The sequence below is a fragment of the Coregonus clupeaformis genome, unplaced genomic scaffold (genome assembly GCF_020615455.1).
Source record: "Coregonus clupeaformis isolate EN_2021a unplaced genomic scaffold, ASM2061545v1 scaf1373, whole genome shotgun sequence".
Classification (NCBI taxonomy): Eukaryota; Metazoa; Chordata; class Actinopteri; order Salmoniformes; family Salmonidae; genus Coregonus; species Coregonus clupeaformis.
The window spans coordinates 15,729-40,754 of NW_025534827.1; the positions used below are offsets into that span (position 1 = coordinate 15,729).

General features: G+C 45.1%; 2 protein-coding genes across 2 annotated transcripts; both read left to right on the plus strand.

The window, feature by feature from the left end:
- The first annotated feature begins 2,059 nt into the window (after positions 1 to 2,059).
- On the plus strand, positions 2,060 to 3,780 carry LOC121542842 (trypsin-2). Its single transcript, XM_041852404.2, has 6 exons — positions 2,060 to 2,164; positions 2,344 to 2,494; positions 2,665 to 2,915; positions 3,085 to 3,221; positions 3,335 to 3,436; positions 3,612 to 3,780. The coding sequence occupies exons 1-6, from the start codon at positions 2,125 to 2,127 to the stop codon at positions 3,657 to 3,659; spliced, it is 729 nt and encodes a 242-aa protein (XP_041708338.1). The 5' UTR covers positions 2,060 to 2,124; the 3' UTR covers positions 3,660 to 3,780.
- A 15,415-nt stretch (positions 3,781 to 19,195) lies between these two features.
- LOC121542845 (trypsin-2) lies at positions 19,196 to 20,879 on the plus strand. The gene is made up of 6 exons (XM_041852409.2): positions 19,196 to 19,250; positions 19,430 to 19,580; positions 19,751 to 20,001; positions 20,179 to 20,315; positions 20,425 to 20,526; positions 20,711 to 20,879. The coding sequence occupies exons 1-6, from the start codon at positions 19,211 to 19,213 to the stop codon at positions 20,756 to 20,758; spliced, it is 729 nt and encodes a 242-aa protein (XP_041708343.1). The 5' UTR covers positions 19,196 to 19,210; the 3' UTR covers positions 20,759 to 20,879.
- The last annotated feature ends 4,147 nt before the right edge of the window (positions 20,880 to 25,026 follow it).

Genomic DNA, 25,026 nt, shown 5'->3' on the forward strand with positions numbered 1-25,026 from the left:
GACTCCAGCCACCCTAGTCATAGACTGTTCTCTCTGCTACCGCACGGCAAGCGGTACTGGAGTGCCAAGTCTAGGTCCAAAAGGCTTCTCAACAGCTTCTACCTCCAAGCAATGACTCCTGAACAGCTAATCATGGCTAACCAGACTATTTGCACCCCCACCCCATCTTTTTACACTGCTGCTACTCTGTTAATTATTTATGCAGGTCACTTTAACTCTACCCACATGTACGTATTACTTCAACTACCTCAACTAGCCGGTGCCCCCGCACATTGACTCTGCACCGGTACCCCCCTGTATATAGCCTACCTACTGTTATTTTATTTGAACACTTTTTTGTTGTTGTTTTATTTTACTTTTTATTAAGAAATAAATGCATTGTTGGTTAAGGTCTGTAAGTAAGCATTTCACGGTTGTATTCGGCGCATGTGGCAACTAAAATTTGATTTGATTGATTTTGATCTTCACTCAACAATACTTTTTCGGTAAAGAAAGGTATTATTTTAAATTAGATGCATGTATTACTTATTATTATTTTGAGTAGGATACAATTATTATTTTGAGTTGGGTAAATTAGTAGATTTAAGTTGACTCGTGTTTTATTAATAAAAAAGAGCGGATTGAGAGTTTATCACTTCACATTCTCCCCTACTGTTCTTTCCCATTACTGATGTTTAGAAATGATATTTTTGGTTTCATCGTTATGGCAACATACCTGAGAAAGGAGCTGTGAAGATGCTTTCATTATCACCACAGACAGCCTCATAATTAAGAGCGCCTTGGGTACATCCCCATAGAACCTGTGATTAAAGGCTTGGTATTACTGAGTTATTACTTTAGAATGAACAAGTATTGTATATACTCATTTTTACATTGTATTTACATTAGGCTAAGGTTAGGGTTGAGCTGGGTTCTGGACATGAAGTTAAGGTTGAGGCTAGGGTTAGGATTTAGGTTGAGTCAGGATGTGGACATAAAGTTAGGGTTGAGCCAGGATGTGGACATGATGCTAGGGTTAGGGTTGAGGCTAGGGTTAGGGTTTGGGTTGAGCAGGGATGTGGACATAAGGTTAGGGTTAGGGTTGAGCCAGGATGTGGACATGATGCTAGGGTTAGGGTTGAGGCTAGGGTTAGGGTTCGGGTTGAGCAGGGATGTGGACATAAAGTTAGGGTTAGGGTTGAGCCAGGATGTGGACATGAAGCTAGGGTTAGGGTTAAGGTTAGGGTTAGAGTTATGGGTAAGGGTTGAGCCGGGGTGTAGACTTTAATCTACTGTCAACCACAGGAGGTTGGTGGCACCTTGATTGGATAGGACGGGCTCGTGGTAATGGCTGGAGCGGAATTAGTGGAATGGTATCAAATACATCAAACACATGGTGTCCATTTGCGCCATTCCAGCCATTATTATGAGCCTTCCTCCCCTCAGCAGCATCCACTACTGTCAAGGTACAACTGTTTATTTGAATCTTGTGTTAATACCTAATATAATAAATTGCACTACCCAAGTGTGTGCTTACTTTGAGTGTTTTACTGTATATTAACTGCATACAGTATAACTTATGTAATGAACTCATGGCCACATAATGTATACAGAGTCTATTTTGACGACAGCCTTGTATGACTTTCCAACAAAACCCCATAAACCCAGTTTGCTTGTTTACAAAGCTCAAATTAGCGGAAAAGCTGTGTTTGTCGACTTCTCCAAGATAATACCAACGTGTGAACCACACAGCTGTGTTGCAGTCCTGTTGAGGTCAAGATACAGTCTGAACTGCAGAGAACACTGGTCATCTCAAACTGGCAGTTGTAGCATACTGTACATGTATCACTTTCTTCTGGTAGAAATTCAATCAAATCCAGACGGCAAGAACCTGCACTTAAAAAGTACTGGGACTAATGAAAACATATATATTTTGCTTTATGCTGACTTTAGGGTCAACTTCATTCCACTCCATGATGGAAAATGCTGTGTCATAATGCTGACCTTGGCAGTGCACCTTTTGCCTCTGATTGGCTTTCCCTTGACCAATCAAACAGTTCCATTAAATGGGGCGGCACACCCAATTCTGCATATAAACCAGGGGTGCAGATTAACCCCTTTCATCGACAGGATCATACAGCAACCATGATTTCTCTGGTCTTTGTTCTGCTCATTGGAGCCGCTTGTGAGTCTAGTAATGATCATAGAAAAAAGAACAGGACTGTGTTATGACACTAACATCACACATTTGTTTCTTTGACGTTATTAAGAAATATGTTATTGTTGTTTTAACATAGTGCTATGCTTTTCCATCTCAAAAGGTGAGGTAATATAGCTAAGAATGTGCCTGCTCTCTGTTTACAGTCGCCACGGAGGACGACAAGATCGTCGGAGGGTATGAGTGCAAGGCCTACTCCCAGCCCCACCAGGTGTCTCTGAACGTTGGGTACCACTTCTGTGGTGGCTCCCTGGTCAACGAGAACTGGGTTGTGTCTGCTGCTCACTGCTACCAATCGTAAGTAGCCTACCATATGAACTACTAGCAACATATTGAGTCAAAAACAACTAGCAACAATTTGATAAGCTTAACTTTTGCAAAACTAAATGACACAAAGGTGAACTCCATATTCACATGAACTGTGAAAGTAAGAAACTTACAAATGGAACTTTCTCTCGATCTGTCAGCCGTGTGGAGGTGCGTCTGGGCGAGCACAACATCAAGGTGACTGAGGGTAGCGAGCAGTTCATCTCTTCTTCCCGTGTGATCCGTCACCCCAACTACAGCTCCTACAACATCGACAATGACATCATGCTGATCAAGCTGAGCAAGCCCGCCACCCTCAACACCTACGTGCAGCCTGTTGCTCTGCCCAGCAGCTGTGCCCCCGCTGGCACCATGTGCACCGTTTCTGGATGGGGAAACACCATGAGCTCCAGTGAGTACAGAACCTGGGTCAAAGGTTACATGTGCCAGTTGGTTATCTTCATGGTGGCCGAGTGTGTAGAGGCATGGAAAATGTAGGTCTACTATTAAAAACACAACTTCATTATTTCTAACCATAACTCCCTCTCTCCCTCCCTCCCTCTTTCTCCTTCTCCTTACAGCCGCTGACAAGAACAAGCTTCAGTGCCTGAACATCCCCATCTTGTCCTACAGTGACTGTAACAACTCCTACCCTGGAATGATCACAAACGCCATGTTCTGCGCTGGATACCTGGAGGGAGGCAAGGACTCTTGCCAGGTACTTACCACTCTGACCTCCCATCAGTGGCACTACAATCATGACTTTAAATTGACTTTTTCTGTTCAATTGATATAAATAATTGTATATAACTTTCTCTCTCTCTCTCTTAGGGTGACTCCGGTGGCCCCGTGGTGTGCAACGGTGAGCTCCAGGGTGTTGTGTCCTGGGGTTACGGATGTGCCGAGCCCGGTAACCCCGGTGTCTACGCCAAGGTAAGACAGAAAAATAGTTTTCCTGTTGTGTTTGAGGAAAACATCAACATACATACATCACTGTGACATCACTTGGTTTCCCAAAAGAAACCTATAAAACATAGATTGATGGTTCTCATGTTGCCTCCCATTGAGTGTGTCCACTAATGTCTCCCTTCTCCTTCTCTTCCTACAGGTGTGCATCTTCAACGACTGGCTGACCAGCACCATGGCCACCTACTAAATCTGATCCTAGCTTCGATCCTCCAGCACGGTCCCACAACTCTACCACATCCTGTGCAGTTCAACATCCACCTTTAATACTGGAGATTTAATACTAATGACAAATAAAGCATTTAACATCATTTCAGTTTACTGAGTATTTTTCCCAAGGTTAAATAAAAAAAATATTATACTCTCGAAGGTTCTTTTTACATGCCTGCAGCATAGAACACATATTCATGTATGTAGTGAAATATTTTGTTCTGTATGGCATCAAGGGAGTGTTGATTGCAAGTGGAATGTCTACATTTGTGACACTTAATAAATGCTGTAATTACAACAGCTGAAAGCTATAGTGTGTGATTGGTACATACATGTTTAGTCTTTAAAAAAAACACTATAACCATTGATTCTTGAAGAATATAATGTAAAAATGCTCAGGTAATCTGTCGTACCCCATCAGAACGCAACATATAAGTTCATTTTACTCCATTGTTTGTAAACAATGTAATTGTAAACAAACACTGTATAACTTCGAAACATGGGTCATGATTCAATCATATTCGCATTGTTGACAAGCGCATTGCTGTCGATAATTTTGCTTTTGAAAGGCAATTTACTACTCTCTATAGCCCTCAACTCAACTCTAGAACAGAAAACCAGCAGGCTCTGGACCTTGTAGGGTAAGAGTTGAATACCCCTGCTCTATAGCAATCCTTAAGATAAAATGTATTTGTAATTTGGTTGAACTATCCCTTTAACCTTTTAAACTGTTATGAGGAATTCTCAATATGAACATCCTTGTATTGGAAACGTCATATTATATCACATATTCTAAGTGTTACAACTGTAACCTGTGTGAAGTGCTGGCTAGTTAGCGGTGAAGTCACTCGCTCTGAGAACTTGAAGTAGTTGTTTCCCTTGCTCTGCAAGTGCTGCGGCTTTTGTGGAGCGATAGGTAGAGGTGCTTCGTGGGAGGCAGTTGTCGATGTGTTCAGAGGGTCCCTGGTTCAAGTCCAGGGTGGGGCGAGGAGAGGGACGGAAGCTAAACTGTTACATTGGTGCCATGAGGTAACTTGCACAATAACTGAAGGCAGCCAGTGATGATGTAGTGGTAGGATCACTAGGATGCTGCGGGTTGAGTAGCTAGCTAGCTGTACTGAATAGCTTGGCTAGCCAGAAGGTTTTTCATCTGTCCCTTGAGGATGATGACAAATCCGGTGAACCACAACATTAAACAAGTATAGCGACTAAAAAGGAGTTGGCTACACTCCTACTGTCCTGGCCTATTAAACAAAAGCAAATTGAACAATAAACTTAGGTGTCGCAACACTATAGCGAACTCCGTCATTGTTCTCCAAGATCACCTCTGTCCAATTTGCTCGTACCCGCCCAATCTACTTTGCGCCACACCGTTCATGGATGCGGACAGTTCTGTACGGGGATGCGGGCAGTTCAAGAATGAGGACATTGCCACAAATAATGAACTATACCCAGTCTTTACAGAGGGTTACATTCACCCCTCACTAGGAAAACTTGACTTCCCGGCAAGTTATACATAAAGCATAAGATTAGGCATCACAATGAATTCGACACATAACACAGTTTACAACACACCTTGAGCTATAACTTCTCTTAACACTACGCAACAGTAGAGCACAGGCATATAAAAACACACCCTCAAACCAAAAAACTCTCAGAAGTACAGTATGAGACTTGTGTGGTGCAAGAAAACACTCTGTAATGAGGTGAAGTGATGGTATGGCAATGTACACTACCGGTCAAAGGTTTTAGAACACCTACTCATTCAAGGGTTTTTCTTTACTTTTACTATTTTCTGCATTGTAGAATAATAGTGAAGACATAATGCCAAGAGTGTGCAAAGCTGTCATCAAGGCAAAGGGTGGCTATTTGAAGAATCTCAAATATAAAATATATTTTGATTTGTTTAACACTTTTTTTGTTACTACATGATTCCATATGTGTTATTTCATAGTTTTAATGTCTTCACTATTATGTAGAAAATAATAAAAATAAGTTCTAAAACTTTTGACCGGTTGTGTACGTGACTTCTTCACCCAGCCAGCTGAAGGACCTCCCGGATGAGTCTACTTTCAAAGTCTCTGTCCTGATCAGAGTTTATGCGGGAAGGCAGGCAATACCGGACAAAGAACATCTCCCAAAGCACCCTGGCTGGTCTTTAGTGGCGTAAGCTTGGGCGTAGCGAGTGAAGTGATCTGTTACTACGAGGATGTTACTGATGTTCTTCGTGTCATTTTCCAGAGAGAAGAAGTCTATACACACCAACTCTAGGGGTGGAGATGTTCGCTAAAGGTGCTGATCTAGTGAGCAGTCTTCAGCTGCACACACCTTGCACATGACTTGCAGTGAAACTCAATGTCTCTGAACATGAAGCGCCAGTAGAACCGAGCACAGGCTAGATCAAGAGTCCTCTCATAACCTAAATGTCCCATATCATTGTGGAGAGACTTCATGACCATGGCTCTGAATTATTTGGGGAGAACCAGCTGCTTTCTCTTGACCTGACTGGGGCCTCTATGGAGTCTGTAGAGCACACCTTGTTCCATAGAGAGCAAATCCCAGGACCTCATCAAGACGGCCTCCTCAGACTGTAGAGCGGCTCTGGTGGAGGGCTTTCTTCCTGTTTTTAAAGCTCCCATGACATGGGATATCACAGGGTCACTGTGCTGGGCTTTCTCAAGCTCTGCAACATCCAGCTGAGGCAGCTGTGAGGTTCACAAAGGCATTAGGCAACGCTTCTGGGGGGACTCCTAATGTAACGTCTGCACAGTTTGGGACGTCAAACAGTGTCACCTCCACGGCAATGGCTCGACAGGTGGCTTTGACACCAGGACCCGGCACTTCAATCAAGTCATCCTCTTGATTGCTGCAGGGGTGCGGTCTTCTGGACAATGGATGATTGTCACTTTGGATCCGCTGTCTAGGATGGCTACATGGCTCTCCATTCACTCTCACATTCAGGCTTGTCTCTGGGCCCAACATTCTCTGGGGTAGACCTCCAGCTGACTAGTGTTTGGTGGTGGAGGACATTTGGGTAGGTGAGGTGGAGTTAATTGAAAGTGGGGAAACAGCTCGCTCCTTTACTGCCCTCCTCTGGCGTTTCCCTGATTCTTGGAGGTGTGAATGAATCGCTGGGCTACTTCCTCTGCATTTAGGAGGTTCTGGTACTGTCTGGAGGAGTGGCCATCTTCTCCACAGTTGTAGCAAAAGTCGTCTCTCTTGGGTATTGGCCTCTGACCCTGCCCCTCTCTGGGGAATGCTGCCGCCTCTCTTGGGAACGCCATCTCTGCCTCTCAGTGGTGTTTTGACTAGACAGCTGAGGTTCAACAGGTCGGATAGAGTCTTCCCTCATGGCTGCAATGATGGACTGTAGAGCTCACTTGCTTCTGCAGCTCAGCTACGTGGCTGCCAGTCTTCACAGGAAAACTCTTCTGGGGCACAGGTTTCCAGTGTGACTGCCTCTCTGCTTCTCTTTCCTCCTCCTCACGGATTTCTTGGAGTAGGGTGGAAAAGGATGGGGGCTCGTCCCTCCTCTCTCTCAGCCTGAGGTGGATGAGGACCTCACAGCTTTACAGAACTCCTCTAATCAGCTGTTCCACTCTGGCGTGGTCGCGTCTGGAACAGTCTATTCATCCCTTCATCACAACCTTTTGCAGAAGCTTCTCCAAGCGAAGTAGGAAGTTGGATATCTTCTCAGCTGGCTCAGGCCTCTGAACTCATAATACAGGTCCTTACCAGTGGAGGCAGTGTCATAGGTATGTTCCAGTATCTTCAGATAGTCTTTGACGGACGCATCTGGGCAGTCGGCTCTCAGCGCGGTGACAACTCCTGCAGCTGGGGACTTCAAGCTTTTAATTATCCTCTTCCTCTTCTCCTGTTCCGAACAGTGCCAATCTGGCAGCATCTGGTTGACCTGCTCCATCCATGAGTCAAAGTAATCTTCTCCAAGAGGTGTGGGGTCCACTCCACTGAAAGACCTTAGCCGTCTGTAGGGGCTGGAATCATGGGGAGGCTTCATCACCTCTATCAGCACCGTCCCCATTGCTTCAATAATGGCCTCTTGACTGGAGGTGAAAGCTTGAGATGAGGTTGTGTGAGTCTGACATCTACTTGCACTCTCACCTGCTGCGATAGTAAGGTCAACAGATAATTCCATTAACACACTGCCTAGTTGAGTTGAGGCCTGCTGCATCCGGCTTCTGACTTTAAGCTTTCCAAAGATCAACTTCCCCATCCAATACTTCCTCTACTTCAGCCGGGCCAACCTCTTCATGTACTCCGATTACTATTAGTGCATGTCTGGGGTCCACATTTTCCCATTTAGTCCACAGTATTAACTTGTCCACTTCCATGTTTGGGTGGGCTTTCTCTTCTCAGACTTGACTTATTTTATTTTGAGATGGAGTTAGATTGCAAAAAAGTATCTTTGAATTCTGTCCTATGAGTCTAGGGCCAGGTATTTCAATAATATAGTTGAGTATAATTACTGTGAGCTCTTCTGAGTATGGACTAGTGCTTCCCTACAGCAGTTATATTAGATGAATGTTGAATATTCACTCATTTGAGAAAATAAGTATTTTCTTCAGGGAGTTATCTTTGAGCATTACACTTTGATTTTCCCTAAACAGCCCTGGAGTCTATTTCATCCATAATCTCAGCGGAGCCTCCATTTGTGATCCCTCTTTCTTCAGGCAGCTTTGTTATGACTTTAACTAGGCTAGTACAGATAGAGAGATAAGACCTGGGTTCTATCAGGTGGGGCCTATATATATAGGTGAGTGTCAGTAATAGACAAGGGGGTGTATACGGGTAGCATGTAGGCCTACAGGACATTGTATGTGTCTTACCATGAGTCAGTAAGCCCATGAATGATATAGGGGCAAGATATTCCAGAAGACTGTATATGTACCATGTATAAAATAATATTGTGCCTCGACCTAATAAGCATAAACATGTGAAAGGTTAGAACTAGCTTTTTAGGAAACAATAAGATACACCCACACAATGACAAACACAATGACCTTTTTCTTCCACGTTAGGGGAATTTATTCAAACTAAAGATAATGGTCAAAAATAGATTAGAATGTAAAAGTAAAATATTTTAGGACATAGCAATTATCACAAAGGACAATGAACCACAGAGGACCACATAATCATACTGGACCTAATTAAACCCTGAGATGAATTGTAAACAGGTATAATATTAAAACATCAAAATGAGAAAAGGAATCGAATAAGACATACAAAATCAGCAGTATTGTCATTGTACAACCATATATCAAATATGGCTGTCATGACTTCGGCCGAGGCTGCCTCCCCTCCTTGTTCGGGCAGGCTTCGGCGTTCGTCATCACCGGCTTACTAACCACTGCCGCCCCAATCATCATCACATTTGTCTTGTCTTGTCAATCACACCCACCTGGTTTTATCCCCTCATTAGTCCATGTATAAGTGTTCCCTCTGCCCCCTTGTCCTTGTGGGTGATTGTTATTTGTGAGAGTAGTATAGCTCGGTGGAGATACTCGTACATTTTGTTGCCAGGGTAGATTTTCCCCTGTGCCTATGTATTATTGGATTCTATCCGTTACAGTGTAATTGCCAGGGATGTTAGTTTCCCCTGGGCCTGTTTCATTGATCGCTATTTGAGCGCGTTTGTGTGTCAAGACGGAATAAACTCTGTATTCGGTGATTACCCTCCTGCGCCTGACTCCTTTCCATCACACGCATCACAGAATCACCCACCCGCTATGGAGTCAGCGGTAGAAGAATGCATGCCTGGAGTCGTGGGTCCACGATGCTGGCCAGCTTGGGGGAAGCGATGGATCGGGTTCTTCAGGTCGTCTAACGCCTGGAGAGGAGAGGACCCGATCTGTCGAGACCAGCTGGCCAACCGGATCCAGCCACCTATACCCCAGCACCCGGAGGGATCCAGATATACCGACCACGGGCGTCTGAGGGGACGGCGGCGCTGTGCCAGGGATTCCTCCTCCAAATGGTGCTGTACGTCTCCAGCATCAGGCCAGCGCCATCGGAGCGGGAGCTAGCCTGCCGGGACACCATGCTGTCCTTCAATAAACTGGTGGACATGGCCATTCGTTTGGACAACCTACTGGCAGCCAGAGGACGTCCTGATAGGGGTCTGCCCGTTTCCACCCCGGACGACTCGGATCCCGAGCGGATGGAGCTGGGTGGAGCTGCCGTCTGAGAGAGCGGAGGAAGAGAGCGACAGTGCCACTCTGGTGGCACGAAGGAACAGTACACCACACATCGTAGTCAACGTTCTTTTGGGCCTGGAGGCGACAGGCAGGGCACTCATGCATCACCCCAGGTATCGAACACCCACACTAGTTCAGAGCTCTCTGCTGCGCACTGTACCCTACCTATCCACTTTCCCGATCACATGGTAGTTCCCCAGTGTAAGGCGCTAGTCGATTCAGGCGCAGCTGGGAACTTTATGGACAGGGCATTCGCACGCCGTCAAGGCATTTCATTGGTTCCCCTATCCATTTCACTCCCCATCAGAGCACTTGATAGTCGACCATCAGGGTAGGTGTCTAGATGTTTCCGTTGGTGCAACCATGGTGGAAAGTCCAGACGGTACCTCCACCTTGTGCATTCCCCCCGAATACCTCGATTTGGCGCACGCGTCGGGCGGGGGATTGCGCGATAAACCTTCGGGTAGACGCTGTACCTCCCAGGAGTCATGTGTACCCCCTGTCGCAGGCTGAAACGGAGGCTATGGAAACATACGTCTCCGAGTCCCTGGGCCAGGGGTCTATACGTCCCTCCACTTCACCCGCCACCTCGAGCGGCGGTCTGCACCCGTGCATTGATTATCGATCACTGAACAAGGAGACAAGTTATCATCTCCCCCTCATTCCTTCAGTGATTAAGTCAATGCATGGGGCGCGCTTCTTCACTAAGCTAGATCTCAGGAGCACATACAACCTGGTGCGTGTTCAGGAGGGGGATGAGTGGAAGACAGCATTCAGCACAACCACAGGGCATTATGAATGCCTGGTGATGCTCTACGGTTTGATGAATGCTCCAACTGTCTTCCAGTCCTTTGTGAACAAGGTGTTTCAGGACATGCTTGGTCGCAGTGTAGTGGTCTACATCGATGACATCCTGGTGTATTCCGCTACTCGCGCCGAGCAAGTGTCCCTGGTTCGCAAAGTGCTGGCCCGACTGTTGGAAAATGACCTTTATGCCAAGGCAGAGAAGTGTATGTTTTTTCAGCAGTCCGTCTCCTTCCTCGGATACCGCATCACCACCTCAGGTGTGGAGATGGAGGGAGATCGCATTTCAGCCGTGCGTAATTGGCCGACTCCAACCACGGATAAGGAGGTGCAGCGCTTCCTTGGCCAACTACTATCGGAGGTTTATCCGGGGCTTTGGCAAGATTGCAGCTCCCATTACATCCCTGTTGAAGGGTGGGCCATCCCGGCTCCGCTGGTCTGCTGAGGCTGACCTGGCCTTCAGGAGACTGCGGGATCTGTTCACCTCAGCTCCGGTACTGGCCCACCCCGATCCATCACTACCGTTCGTAGTGGAGTTGGATGCCTCCGAGGTAGGGATAGGCGCTGTCCTGTCCCAACGCTCTGGCACGCCACCCAAGTTCCGCCCCTGTGCCTTTTTATCTAAGAAGCTCAGCCCGGTGGAGCAGAACTACGCCGTTGGTGATTGGGAGCTGTTGGCTATTGTCCGAGCTTTGACCGTGTGGAGGCATTGGCTTGAAGGGGCGAAACACCCTTTCCTCGTCTGGACGGACCACCGTAACCTGGAGTACATCCGGGGCAGTGAGGAGGCTGAATCCTCGCCAGGCCGGGTGGGCCCTATTCTTCACCCGGTTAGATATTACACTGTCATACATTCCGGGTACGAAGAACGTGAAGGCAGACACACTGTCCCGGCAGTATGACACAGAGGAGAGGCCCAGAGACAACACCCCCATACTCCCGGCCTCCTGCATTGTGGCACCGGTAGTATGGGCGATGGACGCTGATATAGAGCAGGCATTACGCACAGAACCATCTCCACCGCAGTGTCGAACTGGGCTGCGGTACGTGCCTGCTCTTATCCGTGATCGTCTGATCTTCTGGGCACACATGTCACCCTCCTCTGGTCACCCAGGTATCGGTCGTACAGTGCGCTGCTTGATCAGAAAGTACTGGTGGCCTACCTGAGGGTGTACGTCTCCTCCTGCTCAGTGTGCGCCCAGAGTAAGGCACCTAGGCACCTCCCAGCGGGTAAGCTACAACCTTTACCAGTTCCACAACGACCATGGTCTCACCTTAGTATTGCTTTTTTGATTGATCTTCCCCTCTCCCAAGGTAACACCACAATCCTGGTCATTGTGGACCGCTTCTCCAAGTCCTGCCGCCTCCTTCCTCTGTCCGGTCTCCCCACGGCCCTGCAGACTGCGGAGGCCCTGTTTACTCATGTCTTCCGGCACTACGGGGTGCCAGAGGATATAGTTTCCGATGAGGTCCCCAGTTCACATCCAAGGTTTGGAAGGCGTTCATGGAACGTCTGGGGGTCTCGGTCAGCCTGACCTCTGGGTTCCACCCCGTGTCAAATGGGCAGGTGGAACGGGTAAATCAGGATGTGGGTAGGTTCCTGCGGTCCTACTGCCAGGACCGGCCGGGGGAGTGGTCGGTGTTCTTGCCATGGGCAGAATATGCCCAGAACTCTCTCGCCACTCCTCTACTAACGTAACACCATTCCAATGTGTTTTACGTTACCAACCAGTTCTGGCACCGTGGCACCAGAGCCAGACCGAGGCTCCTGCGGTGGATGACTGGTTTCGGCGTACGGAGGAGACGTGGGACGCTGCCCACGTTCACCTCCAGCGCGCCGTGCATCGTCAGAAGGCCAACGGTGACCGTCACCGCAGTAAGGCCCCGGTCTTCGTACCGGGGGATCGGGTCTGGCTCTCGACTCGGAATCTGCCCCTCCGCCTGCCCTGCCGGAAGCTGAGCCCGTGGTTTGTGGGGCCGTTCAAAGTCCTGAGGAGAATCAACGAGGTCACGTATAGGTTATTACTTCCCCCTTATTACCTTATTAACCCCTCGTTTCATGTGTCTCTCCTCAGGCCAGTGGTGGTTGGTCCGCTCCAGGAGTCTGAGGTGCGGGAGGTTCCTCCACCTCCTCTGGACATCGAGAGGGCCCCGGTGTACTCTGTCCGTCCTGGATTCGAGGCGTCAGGTGGGGGGCCTTCAGTACCTCGTGGAGTGGGAAGGGTACGGTACGGAGGAACGGTGCTGGGTCCCGGTGAGGGATATCCTCTATCCCTCCCTTTTGCGGGATTTCCACCGTCGCCATCCGGCTCGCCCTGCTCCGCGTCCTCCTGGCCGTCTCTGAGGCCGGGGTCAGCGGGGGGGTACTGTCACGACTTCGGCCGAGGCTGCCTCCCCTCCTTGTTCGGGCAGGCTTCGGCGTTCGTCATCACCGGCTTACTAACCACTGCCTTCCCAATCATCATCACATGTGTCTTGTCTTGTCAATCACACACACCTGGTTCTATCCCCTCATTAGTGTTCCCTCTGCCCCCTTGTCCTTGTGGGTGATTGTTATTTGTGAGAGTAGTATAGCTCGGTGGAGCTACTCGTACATTTTGTTGCCAGGGTAGATTTTCCCCGGTGCCTATGTATTATTGGATTCTATCCGTTACAGTGTAATTGCCAGGGATGTTAGTTTCCCCATGGCCTGTTTTGTTCATTGCTATTTGAGCGCATTTGTGTGTCAAGACGGAATAAACTCTGTATTCGGTGATTACCCTCCTGCACCTGACTCCTTTCCATCACACGCATCACAATGGCTCAAGGTGAAACTGGGAGAAAACGTAATGTAACTACTTTCCCAAACTAGATAAATAATATAACAATATGCCATTTATCAGACGCTTTTATCCAAAGTGTGCATAAATGTTTACGTATGGGTGGTCCCGGGGATCAAACCCACTACCCTGGCGTTACAAGTGCCATGCTTTACCTATTGAGCTACAGAGGACCAGATAGATCCCTGAAGCTAGTTATATGCAGTTGATGTCGGAAGTTTACATACACCTTAGCCAAATATATTTAAACTCAGTTTTTCACAATTCCTGACATTTAATCCTAGTAAAAAGTCCCTGTCTTAGGTCAGTTAGGATCACCACTTTATTTTAAGAATGTGAAATGTCAGAATAATAGTAGAGAGAATTATTTATTTCAGCTTTAATTTCTTTCATCACATTCCCAGTGGGTCAGAAGTTTACATACACTCAATGAGTATTTGGTAGCATTGCCTTTAAATTGTTTAACTTGGGTCAAATGTTTCGGGTAGCCTTCCACAAGCTTTCCACAATAAGTTGGGTGAATTTTGGCCCATTCCTCCTGACAGAGCTGCTCAGGTTTGTAGGCTTCCTTGCTCGCACACGCTTTTTCAGTTCTTCCCACACATTTTCTATAGGATTGAGGTCAGGGCTTTGTGATTGCCACAACTTTGGAAGTATGCTTGTGGTCATTGTCCGTTTGGAAGACCCATTTACGACCAAGCTTTAACTTCCTGACTGATGTCTTGAGATGTTGATTCAATATATCCACATAATTTTCCTTCCTCATGATGCCATCTACAGTGGGGAAAAAAAGTATTTAGTCAGCCACCAATTGTGCAAGTTCTCCCACTTAAAAAGATGAGAGAGGCCTGTAATTTTCATCATAGGTACACGTAAACTATGACAGACAAAATGAGAAAAAAAAAATCCAGAAAATCACATTGTAGGATTTTTATTGAATTTATTTGCAAATTATGGTGGAAAATAAGTATTTGGTTAAAAACAAAAGTTTCTCAATACTTTGTTATATACCCTTTGTTGGCAATGACACAGGTCAAACATTTTCTGTAAGTCTTCACAAGGTTTTCACACACTGTTGCTGGTATTTTGGCCCATTCCTCCATGCAGATCTCCTCTAGAGCAGTGATGTTTTGGGGCTGTCGCTGGGCAACACGGACTTTCAACTCCCTCCAAAGATTTTCTATGGGGTTGAGATCTGGAGACTGGCTAGGCCACTCCAGGACCTTGAAATGCTTCTTACGAAGCCACTCCTTCGTTGCCCGGGCGGTGTGTTTGGGATCATTGTCATGCTGAAAGACCCAGCCACGTTTCATCTTCAATGCCCTTGCTGATGGAAGGAGGTTTTCACTCAAAATCTCACGATACATGGCCCCATTCATTCTTTCCTTTACACGGATCAGTCGTCCTGGTCCCTTTGCAGAAAAACAGCCCCAAAGCATGATGTTTCCACCCCCATGCTTCACAGTAGGTATGGTGTTCTTTGGATGCAACTCAGCATTCTTTGTCCTCCAAACACGACGAGTTGAGTTTTTACCAAAAAGTTATATTTTGGTTTCATCTGACCATATGACATTCTCCCAATTCTCTTCTGGATCATCCAAATGCACTCTAGCAAACTTCAGACGGGCCTGGACATGTACTGGCTTAAGCCGGGGGACACGTCTGGCACTGCAGGATTTGAGTCCCTGGCGGCGTAGTGTGTTACTGATGGTAGGCTTTGTTACTTTGGTCCCAGCTCTCTGCAGGTCATTCACTAGGTCCCCCCGTGTGGTTCTGGGATTTTTGCTCACCGTTCTTGTGATCATTTTGACCCCACAGGGTGAGATCTTGCGTGGAGCCCCAGATCGAGGGAGATTATCAGTGGTCTTGTATGTCTTCCATTTCCTAATAATTGCTCCCACAGTTGATTTCTTCAAACCAAGCTGCTTACCTATTGCAGATTCAGTCTTCCCAGCCTGGTGCAGGTCTACAATTTTGTTTCTGGTGTCCTTTGACAGCTCTTTGGTCTTGGCCATAGTGGAGTTTGGAGTGTGACTGTTTGAGGTTGTGAACAGGTGTCTTTTATACTGATAACAAGTTCAAACAGGTGCCATTAATACAGGTAACAAGTGGAGGACAGAGGAGCCTCTTAAAGAAGAAGTTACAGGTCTGTGAGAGCCAGAAATCTTGCTTGTTTGTAGGTGACCAAATGCTTATTTTCCACCATAATTTGCAAATAAATTCATTAAAAATCCTACAATATGATTTTCTGGATTATTTTTTCTCAATTTGTCTGTCATAGTTGACGTGTACCTATGATGAAAATTACAGGCCTCTCTCATCTTTTTAAGTGGGAGAACTTGCACAATTGGTGGCTGACTAAATACTTTTTTTCCCCACTCTATTTTGTGAAGTGCACCCGTCCCTCCTGCAGCAAAGCACCCCCACAGCATGATGCTGCCACCCCCATGCTTCACGGTTGGGATGGTGTTCTTCGGCTTGCATGCCTACCCCTTTTTCCTCCAAACATAACGATGGTCATTATGGCCAAACAGTTCTATTTTTGTTTCATCAGACCAGAGGACATTTCTCAAAAAGTCTGATCTTTGTCCCCATTTACAGATGCAAACCGTAGTCTGGCTTTTTTATGGCAGTTTTGGAGCAGTGGCTTCTTCCTTGCTGAGCGGCCTTTCAGGTTATGTTGATATAGGACTCGTTTTACTGTGGACATAGATACTTTTGTACCTGTTTCCTCCAGCATCTTCACAAGGTCCTTTGCTGTTGTTCTGGGATTGATTTGCACTTTTCGCACCAAAGTACGTTCATCTCTAGGAGACAGAACGCGTCTTCTTCCTGAGCCTTATGACGGCTGCGTGTTCCCATGGTGTTTATACTTGTGTACTATTGTTTGTACAGATGAACGTGGTACCTTCAGGCGTTTGGAAATAGCTCCCAAGGATGAACCAGACTTGTGGAGGTCTACAATTTTCTTTCTGAGGTCTTGGCTGATGTATTTTGCTTTTCACATGATGTCAAGCAAAGAGGCACTGAGTTTGAAGGTAGGCCTTGAATACATCCACAGGTACACCTCCAATTGACTCAAATGATGTCAATTCGCCTATCAGAAGCTTCTAACGCCTTTACATCATTTTCTGGAATTTTCCAAGCTGTTTAAAGGCACAGTCAACTTAGTGTATGTAAACTTCTGACCTACTGGAATTGTGATACAGTGAATTATAAGTGAAATAATCTGTCTGTAAACAATTGTTGGAAAAAGTACTTGTGTCATGCACAAAGTAGATGTCCTAACCGACTTGCCAAAACTATAGTTTGTTAACAAGAAATTTGTGGAGTGGTTGAAAAACAAATTTTAATGACTCCAACCTAAGTGTATGTAAACTTCCGACTTCAACTGTATACAACATTCTGTTATGTTGTATATATACCTAAAAGCCAAGAGTTTTGCCACACATAATAAACTAAACCCAGTCTTTACAGGGGGTTACAAAACTGCTATGTATTTTCTCCATTGCTATAATAAATCAAAATGTACTCTATATTAGGTGAGTCTTCTGTATACAGCACTTTTATATTGCTGCTACAGTATGCTATTGAACACGTACTGTTGTGTAATGAGACAAAATCATTTTGGCTACTGGTACATGTTACATACAGTATATGGTAACAACATAAGGAATCTGACCAAATCCTATGGTTAGAAGTGAGCCAGGGGTGTGTTCAGTTCGCTTCAATGTTTGCTACGTTGCATGTCTGTTTGTACTGAACGATACATTTCCCCAAACCGGTGCGCATCGTTCTTTAACAGCCTTTTGCTCCCATTTTGCTCCCATTTGGTGGGTGTGGTGAGGTGTGGCCTGATCAATATGGGTGTGACCATTTGTAATCGCAGAACTCGTGCAGCACACATCATACGGTAATCTGGGCCACCGTAATTACAACGTTTTTCAACTGGTTGTTCAGTACAGTACCATTTCCGCTGAATTCAACGTTGCATACCATTCTGTCATACTTAACGCACCCCTGGGTTGAACATAAAGCAGGGGTTACGGTTACTGTTTGTGTTGAGGCTAGGGTTACGTTTGTAAAATGTGCATTGAGCCAGGATGTCTTATTTTGAGTTGGATAACATGTATTGTTTTGAGATAGATAAAGTTGTTATTTTGAGTTGGGTAAACTGATTGATTAATTTGAGTTGGTAAACATATTATTAAGAGTCAGTTAAATGTTTCTATTGAGTTTGGTCAACTGATTGATTGGTTTAATTTGAGTAAACTTATTATTTTGAGTTAGATAAACATTATTTTGAGTAGGATACATTTATTATTTTTGAGTTAAGTAAACTTAAATGGATGAATGTAATATTATTGTATTATTGTTACTTAACTCAATATCTCATCTCAACAAGAACATTTGAACATTAAATAGATCGGTAAACTTATTATTTTAATTTAGATACATGTAATACTATGAGTTGGGCCAATTTTTTTATTTATTTTTTGGACACATTATTTTGAGTTGGGTAAACTGATTGATTAATTTGAATTGGATAAACAATATTCTTAAATGGGTAAACTGGTAGATTTGAGTTGATTCGTTTTTTATTAATAAAAAAGAGAGGATTGAGAGTTATCATCACTTCAAATTCTCCCCTACTGTTCTTTTCCATTATTGATGTTTAGAAATGCTAATCTTGGTTTTATCATTATGGAAACATACCTGAGAAAGGAGCTGTGAAAATGCTTTCATTATCACCACAGACAGCCCCATAATTAAGCGAGTCTTGGCTACTGTACATCCCCATACAACACATACCTCTGATTAAAGGCTTGGGAGGACGTTACAGTGTTGCTATTACTGTTATTACTGAGTTATTACTTTAGAATGAACAAGTCTCTTATTTACTCATAAGTTAAGGTTAGGGTTGAGGCTAAGGTTATGGGTAAGGTTAGGGTTGAGCCGGGGTGTACACTTTAATCTGCTGTCAAGGAACAACTGTTTGTTTAAATCGTGTATTAATACCTAATATAATAAATTACACTACCCAAGCGTGTGCTTACTTTAAGTGTTTTACTGTATATAAACTGCATACAGTATAAACATTTTTTGGAGGAACTTATGATTATACATCTTGAACTAATAGCAATATATGGACATATAAGGTATAGTCTATTATAATTTTTTACCAAAGCCTTGTATGACTTTCCAACAAAACCCCTTAAACCCAGTTTACTTGTTTACAAAGCTAAAATAGGCCTTGTGAGCTGCAAACCTGTGTTTTTCGACTTCTCCAAGAGTATACCAACATGTGAACCACACAGCTGTGTTGCAGTCCTGTTGAGGTCAAGATACAGTCTGAACTGCAGAGAATACTTTCGATCTCAAACTGTCAGTTGTAGCGTACTGTATATGTATCACTTTCTTCTGTAAGACATTCAATCAAATCCAGACGGCAAGAACCTGCACTTAAAAAGTACTGGGACTATTTAAAACGTATATTTAGCTTTTTGGTGCCTTAATGGTAAACTTCATACCACTCCATGATGGAAACTGCTGTGTCATAATGCTGACCTTGGCAGTGCAACCTTTGGCTCTGATTGGCTTTCTTTTGACCAATCAAACAGCGCACAGACGATTCTGCATATATAACAGGGGTGCAGATTAACCCCTTTCATCGACAGGATCATACAGCAACCATGATTTCTCTCGTCTTTGTTCTGCTCATTGGAGCCGCTTGTGAGTCTAGTAATGATCATAGAAAAAATAACAGGACTGTGTTATGACACTAACATCACACATTTGCTTCTTTGACGTTATTAAGAAATAAGTTGTTGTTGTTTTATCATAGTGCTATGCTTTTCCATCTCAAAAGGTGAGGTAATATAGCTAAGAATGTGCCTGCTCTCTGTTTACAGTCGCCACGGAGGACGACAAGATCGTCGGAGGGTATGAGTGCAAGGCCTACTCCCAGCCCCACCAGGTGTCTCTGAACGTTGGGTACCACTTCTGTGGTGGCTCCCTGGTCAACGAGAACTGGGTTGTGTCTGCTGCTCACTGCTACCAATCGTAAGTAGCCTACCATATGAACTACTAGCAACATATTGAGTCAATAACAACTAGCAACAATTTGATAAGCTTAACTTTTGCAAAACTAAATGACACAAAGGTGAACTCCATATTCACATGAACTGTGAAAGTAAGAAACGTACAAATGGAACTTTCTCTCGATCTGTCAGCCGTGTGGAGGTGCGTCTGGGCGAGCACAACATCAAGGTGACTGAGGGTAGCGAGCAGTTCATCTCTTCTTCCCGTGTGATCCGTCACCCCAACTACAGCTCCTACAACATCGACAATGACATCATGCTGATCAAGCTGAGCAAGCCCGCCACCCTCAACACCTACGTGCAGCCTGTTGCTCTGCCCACCAGCTGTGCCCCCGCTGGCACCATGTGCACCGTTTCTGGATGGGGCAACACCATGAGCTCCAGTGAGTACAGAACCTGGGTCAAAGGTTACATGTGCCAGTTGGTTATCTTCATGGTGGCCGAGTGTGTAGAGGCATGGAAAATGTAGGTCTACTATTAAAAACACAACTTCATTATTTCTAACCATAACTCCCTCCCTCCCTCTCTCCCTCCCTCCCTCTTTATTCTTCTCCTTACAGCCGCTGACAAGAACAAGCTTCAGTGCCTGAACATCCCCATCCTGTCCTACAGTGACTGTAACAACTCCTACCCTGGAATGATCACAAACGCCATGTTCTGCGCTGGATACCTGGAGGGAGGCAAGGACTCTTGCCAGGTACTTACCACTCTGACCTCCCATCAGTGGCACTACAATCATGACTTTAAATTGACTTTTTCAGTTCAATTGATATAAATAATTGTATATAACTTTCTCTCTCTCTTAGGGTGACTCCGGTGGCCCCGTGGTGTGCAACGGTGAGCTCCAGGGTGTTGTCTCCTGGGGTTACGGATGTGCCGAGCCCGGTAACCCCGGTGTCTACGCCAAGGTAAGACAGAAAAATAGTTTTCCTGTTGTGTTTGAGGAAAACATCAACATACATACATCACTGTGACATCACTTGGTTTCCCAAAAGAAAAAGACATTGAGTCTATTAAACATAGATTGATGGTTCTCATGTTGCCTCCCATTGAGTGTCTACTAATATCTCCCTTCTCCTTCTCTTCCTCCAGGTGTGCATCTTCAACGACTGGCTGACCAGCACCATGGCCACCTACTAAGTCTGATCCTAGCTTCGATCCTCCAGCACGGTCCCACAACTCTACAACATCCTGTGCAGTTCAACATCCACCTTTAATACTGGAGATTTAATACTAATGACAAATAAAGCATTTAACATCATTTCAGTTTACTGAGTATTTTTCCCAAGGTTAAATAAAAAAAAATATTATACTCTCGAAGGTTCTTTTTACATGCCTGCAGCATAGAACACATATTCATGTATGTAGTGAAATATTTTGTTCTGTATGGCATCAAGGGAGTGTTGATTGCAAGTGGAATGTCTACATTTGTGACAGTTAATAAATGCTGTAATTACAACAGCTGAAAGCTATAGTGTGTGATTGGTACATACATGTTTAGTATTTTAAATAAACACTATAACCATTGATTCTTGAAGAGTATAATGTAAAAATGCTCAGGTAATCTGTCGTACCCCATCAGAACGCAACATATAAGTTAATTTTACTCCATTGTTTGTAAACAATGTAATTGTAAACAAACACTGTATAACTTTGAAACATGGGTCATGATTCAATCATATGCGCATTGTTGACAAGCGCATTGCTCTGTCGATAATTTTGCTTTTGAAAGGCAATTTACTACTCTCTATAGCCCTCAACTCAACTCTAGAACAGAAACCCAGCAGGCTCTGGACCTTGTAGGGTAAGAGTTGAATACCCCTGCTCTATAGCAATCCTCAAGATAAAATGTATTAGTAATTTGGTTGAACTATCCCTTTAACCTTTTAAACTGTTACGAGGAATTCTCAATTTGAACATCCTTGTATTGGAAACGTCATATTATATCACATATTCTATTTGAGAGCAAAAGTGTTACAACTGTAACCTGTGTGAAATGCTAGCTAGTTAGCGGTGCGCGCTAGTAGCGTTTCAATCGGTGAAGTCACTCGCTCTGAGAACTTGAAGTAGTTGTTTCCCTTGCTCTGCAAGTGCTGCGGCTTTTGTGGAGCGATAGGTAGAGGTGCTTTGTTGGAGGCAGTTGTCGATGTGTCCAGAGGGTTCAAGTCCAGGGTGGGGCGAGGAGAGGGACAGAAGCTAAACTGTTACATTGGTGCCGTGAGGTAACTTGCACAATAACTGAAGGCAGCCAGTGATGATGTAGTGGTAGGATCACTATGATGCTGCGGGTTGAGTAGCTAGCTAGCTGTACTGACTAGCTTGGCTAGCCAGAAGGTTTTTCGTCTGTCCCTTGAGGATGATGACAAATCCGGTGAACCACAACATTAAACAAGTATAGCGAGTGAAAATGAGTTACGTACACTCATACTGTCCTGGCCTATTAAACAAAAGCAAAATGAGCAATAAACTTAGGTGTCGCAACACTCTAGCGAACTCCGTCATTGTTCTCCAAGATCACCTCTGTCCAATTTGCGCGTACCCGCCCAATCTACCTTGCGCCACACCGTTCATGGATGCGGACAGTTTGTACGGGGATGCGGGCAGTTCATGAATGAGGACATTGCCACAAATAATGAACTAAACCCAGTCTTTACAGGGGGTTACATTCACCCCTTACTAGGAAAACTTGACTTCCCGGCAAGTTATACATAAAGCATAAGATTAGGCATCACAATGAATTCGACACATAACACAGTTTACAACACACCTTGAGCTATAACTTCTCTTAACACTACGCAACAGTATTCTACATTGTAGAATAATAGTGAAGACATAATGCCAAGAGTGTGCAAAGCTGTCATCAAGGCAAAGGGTGGCTATTTGAAGAATCTCAAATATAAAATATATTTTGATTTGTTTAACACTTTTTTTGTTATTATATGATTCCATATGTGTTATTTCATAGTTTTAATGTCTTCACTATTATTCTACAATGTAGAAAATAATAAAAAATAAGTTCTAAAACTTTTGACCGGTAGTGTACGTGACTTCTTCACCCAGCCAGCTGAAGGACCTCCCTGATGAGTCTACTTTCAAATCTCTGCCCTCATCAGAGTTCATGTGGGAAGGCAGGCCATAACGGACAAAGAACATCTCCCAAAGCACCCTGGCTGGTCTTTAGTGGCGTAAGCTTGGGCGTAGCGAGTGAAGTGATCTGTTACTACGAGGATGTTACTGATGTTCTTTGTGTCATTTTCCAGAGAGAATAAGTATATACACACCAGCTCTAGGGGTGGTGATGTTCGCTAAAGGTGCTGATCTAGTGAGCAGTCTTCAGCTGCACACACCTTGCACATGACTTGCAGTGAAACTCAATGTCTCTGAACATGAAGTGCCAGTAGAACCGAGCACAGGCTAGATCAAGAGTCCTCTCATAACCTAAATGTCCCATATCATTGTGGAGAGACTTCATGACCATGGCTCTGAATTGTCTGGGGAGAACCAGCTGCTTTCTCTTGACCTGACTGGGGCCTCTATGGAGTCTGTAGAGCACACCTTGTTCCATAGAGAGCAAATCCCAGGACCTCATCAAGACGGCCTCCTCAGACTGTAGAGCGGCTCTGGTGGAGGGCTTTCTTCCTGTTTTTAAAGCTCCCATGACATGGCATATCACAGGGTCACTCTGCTGGGCTCTCTCAAGCTCTGCAACATCCAGCTGAGGCAGCTGTGAGGTTCACAAAGGCATTAGGCAACGCTTCTGGGGGAACTCCTAATGTAACGTCTGCACAGTTTGGGACGTCAAACAGTGTCACCTCCACGGCAATGGCTCGACAGGTGGCTTTGACACCAGGACCCGGCACTTCAATCAAGTCATCCTCTTGATTGCTGCAGGGGTGCGGTCTTCTGGACAATGGACGATTGTCACTTTGGATCCGCTGTCTAGGATGGCTACATGGCTCTCCATTCACTCTCACATTCAGGCTCGTCTCTGGGCCCAACATTCTCTGGGGTAGACCTCCAGCTGACTAGTGTTTGGTGGTGGAGGACATTTGGGTAGGTGAGGTGGAGTTAATTGAAAGTGGGGAAACAGCTCGCTCCTTTACTGCCCTCCTCTGGCGTTTCCCTGATTCTTGGAGGAGTGAATGAATCGCTGGGCTACGTCCTCTGCATTTCGGAGGTTCTGGCACTGTCTGGAGGAGTGGCCATCTTCTCCACAGTTGTAGCAAAAGTCGTCTCTCTTGGGTATTGGCCTCTGACCCTGCCCCTCTCTGGGGAATGTTGCTGCCTCTCTTGGGAACGCCATCTCTGCCTCTCAGTGGTGTTTTGACTAGACAGCTGAGGTTCAACAGGTCGGATAGAGTCTTCCCTCATGGCTGCAATGATGGACTGTAGAGCTCACTTGCTTCTGCAGCTCAGCTACGTGGCTGCCAGTCTTCACAGGAAAACTCTTCTGGGGCACAGGTTTCCAGTGTGACTGCCTCTCTGCTTCTCTTTCCTCCTCCTCATGGATTTCTTGGAGTAGGGTGGAAAAGGATGGGGGCTCGTCCCCCCTCTCTCTCAGCCTGAGGTGGATGAGGAGGGGGATCTCTCTCTTGGATTTCCACTGGTCCATTCATGTCAGTAAGGTCAACAGAGAATTCCATTAACACACTGCCTAGTCGAGTTGGGGCCTGCTGCATCCGGCTTCTGACTTTAAGCTTTCCAAAGATCAACTTCCCCATCCAATACTTCCTCTACTTCAGCCGGGCCAACCTCTTCATGTACTCCGATTACTATTAGTGCATGTCTGGGGTCCACATTTTCCCATTTAGTCCACAGTATTAACTTGTCCACTTCCATGTTTGGGTGGGCTTTCTCTTCTCAGACTTGACTTATTTTATATGGAGGTAGATTGCAAAAAAGTATCTTTGAATTCAGTCCTATGAGTCTAGGGCCAGGTATTTCAATAATATAGTTGAGTATAATTACTGTGAGCTCTTCTGAGTATGGACTAGTGCTTCCCTACAGCAATTATATTAGATGAATGTTGAATATTCACTCATTTGAGAAAAAAAGTATTTTCTTCAGGGAGTTATCTTTGAGCATTACACTTTGATTTTCCCTATACAGCCCTGGAGTCTATTTCATCCATAATCTCAGCGGAGCCTCCATTTGTGATCCCTCTTTCTTCAGGCAGCTTTGTTATGACTTTAACTAGGCTAGTACAGATAGAGAGATAAGACCTGGGTTCTATCAGGTGGGGCCTATATATATAGGTGAGTGTCAGTAATAGACAAGGGGGTGTATACGGGTAGCATGTAGGCCTACAGGACATTGTATGTGTCTTACCATGAGTCAGTAAGCCCATGAATGATATAGGGGGAAGATATACCAGAAGACTGTATATGTACCATGTATAAAATAATATT

Bases quoted from the DNA above. Each gene is read 5' to 3' on its own strand.
- LOC121542842 (XM_041852404.2), top strand. From the start codon at position 2,125: ATGATTTCTCTGGTCTTTGTTCTGCTCATTGGAGCCGCTT. The intron at 2,495-2,664 runs GTAAGTAGCCTA...TCGATCTGTCAG, and splicing joins GCTGCTCACTGCTACCAATC to CCGTGTGGAGGTGCGTCTGG. The intron at 2,916-3,084 runs GTGAGTACAGAA...TTCTCCTTACAG, and splicing joins GGGAAACACCATGAGCTCCA to CCGCTGACAAGAACAAGCTT.
- LOC121542845 (XM_041852409.2), top strand. From the start codon at position 19,211: ATGATTTCTCTCGTCTTTGTTCTGCTCATTGGAGCCGCTT. The intron at 20,316-20,424 runs GTACTTACCACT...TCTCTCTCTTAG, and splicing joins GAGGCAAGGACTCTTGCCAG to GGTGACTCCGGTGGCCCCGT. The intron at 20,527-20,710 runs GTAAGACAGAAA...CTCTTCCTCCAG, and splicing joins ACCCCGGTGTCTACGCCAAG to GTGTGCATCTTCAACGACTG.